We start from the raw sequence: 6618 nt of genomic DNA on the forward strand, positions 1-6618 counted from the left end.
TCTCAGAATCCCACGTTTCAACAATTACCACACAACGGCCACCACTTCACACAATCGCACAACACCACACCGAATCTCACAAACCTCTTAGGAACGCAGAAGACTCTCAATTCTCAAAGCAAACCGACGAGATCTCTTCTGACTTAGCCGATCATACGCAAGTGGTTCAATATAGGAGCGGACTTCGCAAGGAAACCTAAGAGGTTACTTACCTCTACTAGAGATGTCGTCGTTCAACACTTACAAACAAGAGAGAGAATGCACGAGGAAGGTGTCGTTCGATTATCATAACTAATTATCATTAGATAATCCATCTAATATTAAGTTTTGAGATTATTTATTTAAATGGAAATGACTATAACTAATTTTCACATGATTATACATTTAGAATTTTAAGTTGTGAGATTCAGTATCATGAACCAAACAAAATACTCCCTCCGTCCCTTAATAAATGAGGCATTACTTTTCGGCACAGGTTAAGTAGAGAGAATAAAGTAAGATAAATTAAAAAATAGAAGGAAAAAGTAAGAGAGAGAGACAAAAAATGAATGAATCACTTAGCGAAAAAGGAATATGAATCACTTAACAAGGTACAGATGAAGTATCATATTTAATCACGGGATTGCAAAGCGAACAAGTGAATAACAATAAAGGCTTGTTTGAACCCAAAAATATGTATTTGAATGTTGGAGGGTAAATATTACCGGTGCATTTTATCCTTTGTCCTGTTTCATTACTCCCTCCAATTTTTGAAAATGAAAAACATCATAAATGAATATGATTTTAATGCAAATTAAAAAAGTGAGAGAAAAAAAAAAAAAAAAAAACAAACCTAATCCAATTATTTAGTAGTAGAGAATGGATTTCACCATATTAAAGAGAACAAAAATTGGGTTCAAACCCCATCACTCGCCAGGAGATTTTCAGCTTTAATCTGCAAACCCGGTCGAGCAGAATTAATCGGATTTCGCCGAAGGCGGGTTCGTTACAAAAATGTCTATTTTCAAAAGAACAAACCAAAATAAAATTAATTCTTAATTTTAATGGTCATAGAAGTGTAATACTCCTGAGATGCCACAGGTTTACAATTCGGACGGTTAACTGCGAAACCGTAATCGTGAGATTTAAATGGAATCAAAACTGTCACTTTTGGAACCGTGGACTAATTTAGGTTCCAAAATTCTGGAACCAAAACCATGTTGGAACAGCCAGTTCTGAACGGTTCAACCAGAACTACAAAAACCGTCGAAAAATCGTAAAACCAAACCGAAAACGAAAAAAACCGCTAGAAACCGGTGGTTCCAAACCGAATAGAACATAAACAAACCGCCGATTCGAAACCGGAACCATAACCGCAAAAGACGCTCAAGGTTCAGTTGTGATTCGAGATTTTCCAAAACCGAAAACGGCAGTTCCAGAAACTTTGGCATGTCCAAATTCTCCTGTTAGGTTGTATTGCTCGAAAGATTATGTCATTGACTTTTTTTTCATATTATTAGATTGGCACAACATGAAAAAGTATCTCAAATTCGATGTCAATTTATGACATGTAACACGAAATTATTGCATCATCATTTATCAAGGTCAAAACGCAAAAAAAATTCTAGAAACCGACGGTTCCACTACCGATAGAAAAAAAAAACCGCCGATTCGGAATTGGAACCGCAAAACACGCTCAAGATTTTCCAACACAGGAACTGACGATTCCAGAAACTTAGGCATGTCCAAATTCTCCTATTAGGTTGTATCGCTCGATAGATTATCTCGTTGATTTTTTTTTTCATATTATTAGGTTGGCACTGCATAAAAATTATCTCATAATTCGACGTCAATTTATGACATATAACACGAAATTATTGCATCATCATTTTATCAGGTCAATATTGTATGCATTCCAGCCTCAAAGAAGAAATAATACACATTCTTGTAATTCGAAAACATATGGACAAATCGCAGTGTTAGGCCACAAAGTTGCACACTCTAAAATCTCACAATGAAACGCATGACGAGCCTGGATTTCTTTTCGATAATACTATCATATTCAATACCAAATACCACAAATACAATTCAAATTCTAAAGATCCACAGCATACGTAATTAAACTAAAAGGAAATGGATATTAATGAGAAATACGTTTATAAACATAGCTAGCAAGTTCACCAACCATACATTAAAACTTCAACATAAAATCTAAGCCCCCATGGAAGATGCTGTAAAGGGCGTACCATATTAACATAGCCATTGAGGTCCAAACCATTTATTCATATCCATTATATGTATGGATCTTTAACCATCCTACACATCCTCCTCTCCAGCAATTAGGTCCATGACGACGCGCTTGATGCTCCCATTATTCTTCTTCAGCAACTTCTTGTTCATTTCTGTGTTACGAAAACCCTACACGTTACAAATGCACACACAAGAAAGTTACATAAGTAACGCAGATGTGGGTGGTAAGGCAACAAGCAAACGTGATGATAAAGTTAGGGAGCCTACCATCTCTTCGAGCTCTTCAAGGATGGGATCCCACTCAGCCACACCACAGAGATCATCCACTGCTTGCTCGAGATCATACTCGTTCATCCTCAAGACTTCCTTGTTTAGATCAACCTGTTTGAAGCCCATTTCAGCAAGTTCCTTCAGAAGTTTATCCTCCATTAGATGCTTTTCGGGAAGTTCAACAGATTCGGGTACAACGGCAATGGGTACTGCAGGAGGTGGTGGTGGTGGCGGTGGCAGCACGGGGATGTACATAGCAGGAGATGTCGAGAGGACAGGTAGTTCCATATCAGAAGGGACAGGTGGTTCCATATCAGTCAGGTCGATGATAGGATATGCAACTGATGAAGAAGCAGGAGAGGGAGAAGAGCTCCATTCAGATCCATTGCCAACCAACAAGCTATCATTAATAGGGAATTTCAGTTCATTTTCTGTGTTTTTCAAGTTATCAGCCTTCTGGCGACTGGCCTCTGCTACTGCTTCACAATCCACGCTAATAGTTTCAAGGCCATTCAAGGAGCTGCTTGCCGGGGGCAAGTTAAGGTTCAAATTTCTTACAGTATCACGAGGCGATTCTTTTACAGTAGAAGCATCAACCTAAGGAGAAACTCACAGAACCAATCTAAAAATCAGCTTTCATGAAATACGCTAAAAATGCAGTCACAGTGACATCAAAGCTACTGACCTGGATTAAAACCCAAACCCGCTGTCCAAACTTTTGGCCAGATGGCGAGGCCATTCTCCAATATGAGATATAGCGCCCTGGAAGCTCTGGAGAGATGAAATCAATGGTGACATCAAGCTCCTGGTCTACCTGCAATCCAGCAGCAGGAACCTGGCAAACAGACACAACCAGATGCATATTAAGAATTTCTCTTGACACAACCATAGAGCTATCTAGAGGGAAGGGAACTACTTGAAAAGCATACTAGATACACAACAATTTAGAAACATTAACAACTAGAATCAATTACTATACAAGGTTATATAAAGTATAACAACCTAACTGCCCAAGTCATAATCCCAGCAAACCTTATCACATCCCCCCCCCCAAAAAAAAACACGCACAGACGTACGAAAAAGCAAACACCATATGTGTAAAAAAAATGCTAAACAAGGAACCATACAAATTCCAGAAATGGGATGTAGTCCTAGCAAATGAAGATATTTAATGAATTAAAATTTTTTATCATATGCAATAGAATATCACTTACTTGAACTTCAGTAGAAAGGGTATCAGTCAATTTATCGCCTCCAATCCAAACAAGTTGTGTTTTTTGGGGCCATGCAACTCTACCATTGTTCCTCATCCGCCATATCTTGGTAAATGGAGTGAAAGGTGCCATAACAGTACCATCAAATATGTTAACATCTTGAATGAAGCGACTATCTAGCTTCACCGAACTTAGTTTGACCTTAGAACCTCTGTAAACATGAGGGAACACACCCTGGTCCCTAACCCGAAAATGTGGCAAATGATGTCGATAAACTACTGGGGTTTCCATTCTGACATAATCATTGCCATTCCCCATTTTGTCATAGCATACACGGCACAAGTCATAATTCACCTTCCTGCAAGTGGAAAACTCTTGTTAGTAACAATAACCCAAATTATATCTAACTAATCAAATTCATAAGTAAATAGACTCATATGAGTTCTTACACTTTAGACTTGAATCTGGGGCCAACTATAGGATGGACGCCACAACCATCACAACAAACCCCCCGATGTACGATATTCCCACCAGTATCATTTTGAAAATGGCTTCTCCTAAAGAGATTTGCCTCAGAAGCAGAAAGTGGTGGAGCAGCTGAGATATTTTCTAGTAGTGTACCAGAAAATGGGCATGCATTCATGCCACCAAAACCACCAAGTGAGCCCAAACCTTCACCACTTTTGTAAGGAGATGTTTCCTTCTTGAGATCATCAATTATGGAAGATCTCACATTTCCGGGGCCATTCACACGATCAGAGAAAATATCACACTGATCACGTGGGTTTGGTCCAAATTCTGCAGCCTTTTCAATCTGATAATGGAGATTCGGACCAACTTCTGCAGCCTTGCCAACATTAATTGCAATTGCTGGAGGGTTACTCGACAGGTTCGACTTTCCATTAGAACATTCACCATTCATCCTGACCTTTTCTCTGCCACGAATAGTAAAGGGAACACCACCTGATTCAGGCTTGCCACTGGAATTCTCAGATTCAAGGGCTGCAGCCACAGCATTAAAGTCAAAAGTTGGACAATCCTTCCTCGGCCCAGTAACATTTTTAACTTTGACCTCCTTCTTTTCAGTGCTAGCAGATGTCTTAGGCTTTTCCACTGTGGCAGAACCCTTGACGTGTTCAGCATATTTGTTATCTGCAGCTGAGCTACTCTCAGGAACAACATTCTGCATGTTAGACATCGGTGCAGAGACCGAACGCTGGCCCAAATAGGATAAGCTGACTTTAGACAGGTTGTCAACCATGTCACAGATACCAGGAGAAGTGGATGTCGCCTTAGATGCCAACTCTTCGGAAAGTTTCACAAGTGCTTCACGCAGAGGCTCAGGGACATTCCTCAGAACCTCAGACACACCAGCACTCAGATTTGGTAGAGGGTGCACAGGAGCGGACCTTAGAAGTGTGGAACTAAGGTTAGGATAAGTTGGACTGTCAATTTTATCACTCTTCACTTTCACAGTTACTCTTACGGGGTTAAGGCCCTGTTTCACGACGTCACGAAGATCATCATCATCAACAAGAGCAACATCATCCCCATCTTCATCAACATACGTAAGCATGAGATCGGTATCAGGAGAAAAGCTGAAGAGGGAGAGGATCTTCCCTCTCAGCACATCCATGTTCACAGTAAGTTTGTCATCAATAGGAGCATTGAAACGCCTAAGAATATCCCCATACTTGACCTGCGGAAAGCAACACAAAATGTAAGAACTCCAAGAAAGAAAATAATAGTAACAGAGTTCAACATAAGCGAATAAACCCCTTAAAACAAGTACTACTATACAAAAGGAAGCATTTTATAGAACACGTGATTGATTCAAAAAGCAAGATTATGAAATACAAATTGCAGTCATATGCCATAACTATTACAATTAAAGTGTAAATGTGAAAAAGTTGTAAACTCCAAAATTAATTAATATTGTCAACAAAATCAGTAATTGATTACAGACAAAAATACACGAACAGAAGTATCCGAACCACAAACTCCATTAAAAAACAAACACGAAGGTACAGTCAAGATTAGATTTTTCACCACCAAATTCACGAATAGAACAAAAACACTCACAGCGCAAAGCAGAAAAAAATAAAATTACAAAACTCAACGCGCAGAGAATAATTTAAACCATAAACTATATGAAGAAAACAAACAAGAAGTACAGTCAAGTAAAGATTTTACCTACCAAAAATTGCAAATAAAAACGAACAAAGATACATTCAACGAAACAAGCCAAAAATAAACCACAATTCCAAATAAGCCACTAAAAAGGAAAGTGATAATGGACTGATAACAAAAAAAAAAATACCTTGATCACCACAGTAGACGGAGCCTCCATAGCTAATAGCGTTCCAGGTAAGCCGCAAACAGAATCCAGCACTCAATCGAAGCCAAGCCCCAACCCTAGAAAATAAAATTCGTAAATTTTCCAACAAAATCAACGGCGAAAGAGCAAATAATATAAATCCTCACAACGATTAGTCAGGTTTTGATCGAAATCACGGCGATCCACGCGTATCCGTGAGCCGCGTCAAAGTATGGATTATCACAACGAGTGAGGGAGAGGTTAGAGAGATACTGAAACGCCACGCATTTTGTGTGTATGAAGTTATATATAGAAGGAAGGTGAGTATGTGAAGAGTGTGATCTCAAATTTTGCAATATCGTTTTACTTTTATTTATTTTTTTTATTATTCGATTAATTAACATTTCTTAGCCAATTAATTCATTGCTTTTCTTGCTGCCAAAGGAAACGAGAAAATCAATGAGCTTATCAAGTGGAAGAATCGAGTGGTTGAGCAATTGGTTGATAGCGTGTTACGCGGTCCTTTAATTGGTGAAATTAATGTAGTTGATATACATTGCTTACATGTGATGCACTGGATTTTTACCC

General features: G+C 38.8%; 1 protein-coding gene across 2 annotated transcripts; it reads right to left on the reverse strand.

Annotated features, from left to right (window-relative positions):
* Nucleotides 1–2097: 2097 nt before the first annotated feature.
* LOC125193277 (protein JOKA2) lies at nucleotides 2098–6375 on the reverse strand. 2 transcript variants are annotated; one of them, XM_048091047.1, is made up of 7 exons: nucleotides 6198–6375; nucleotides 6034–6128; nucleotides 4163–5412; nucleotides 3714–4071; nucleotides 3185–3334; nucleotides 2497–3096; nucleotides 2098–2381 (listed from the first exon to the last, which is right to left on the reverse strand). In XM_048091047.1, exons 2-7 carry the CDS (start codon nucleotides 6061–6063, stop codon nucleotides 2376–2378), a joined length of 2394 nt encoding a protein of 797 aa, XP_047947004.1. In that variant the 5' UTR covers nucleotides 6064–6128; nucleotides 6198–6375; the 3' UTR covers nucleotides 2098–2375. The 2 variants fall into 2 exon arrangements, with proteins under 2 accessions (XP_047947004.1, XP_047947003.1); XM_048091046.1 differs by having other exon boundaries at nucleotides 2098–2397; nucleotides 6198–6369.
* Between the last annotated feature and the right edge of the window lie 243 nt (nucleotides 6376–6618).

Source organism: Salvia hispanica, chromosome 6, assembly GCF_023119035.1.
Source record: "Salvia hispanica cultivar TCC Black 2014 chromosome 6, UniMelb_Shisp_WGS_1.0, whole genome shotgun sequence".
NCBI classification, from domain to species: Eukaryota; Viridiplantae; Streptophyta; class Magnoliopsida; order Lamiales; family Lamiaceae; genus Salvia; species Salvia hispanica.

Coding starts and splice junctions, on each gene's coding strand:
- LOC125193277 (XM_048091046.1), bottom strand. CDS start 6,063: ATGGAGGCTCCGTCTACTGTGGTGATCAAG. Junction 4,072..4,162: donor CCCAGATTCAAGTCTAAAGT/GTAAGAACTCAT, acceptor TTCCACTTGCAG/GAAGGTGAATTATGACTTGT. Junction 2,398..2,496: donor TTGAAGAGCTCGAAGAGATG/GTAGGCTCCCTA, acceptor TGTAACGTGTAG/GGTTTTCGTAACACAGAAAT.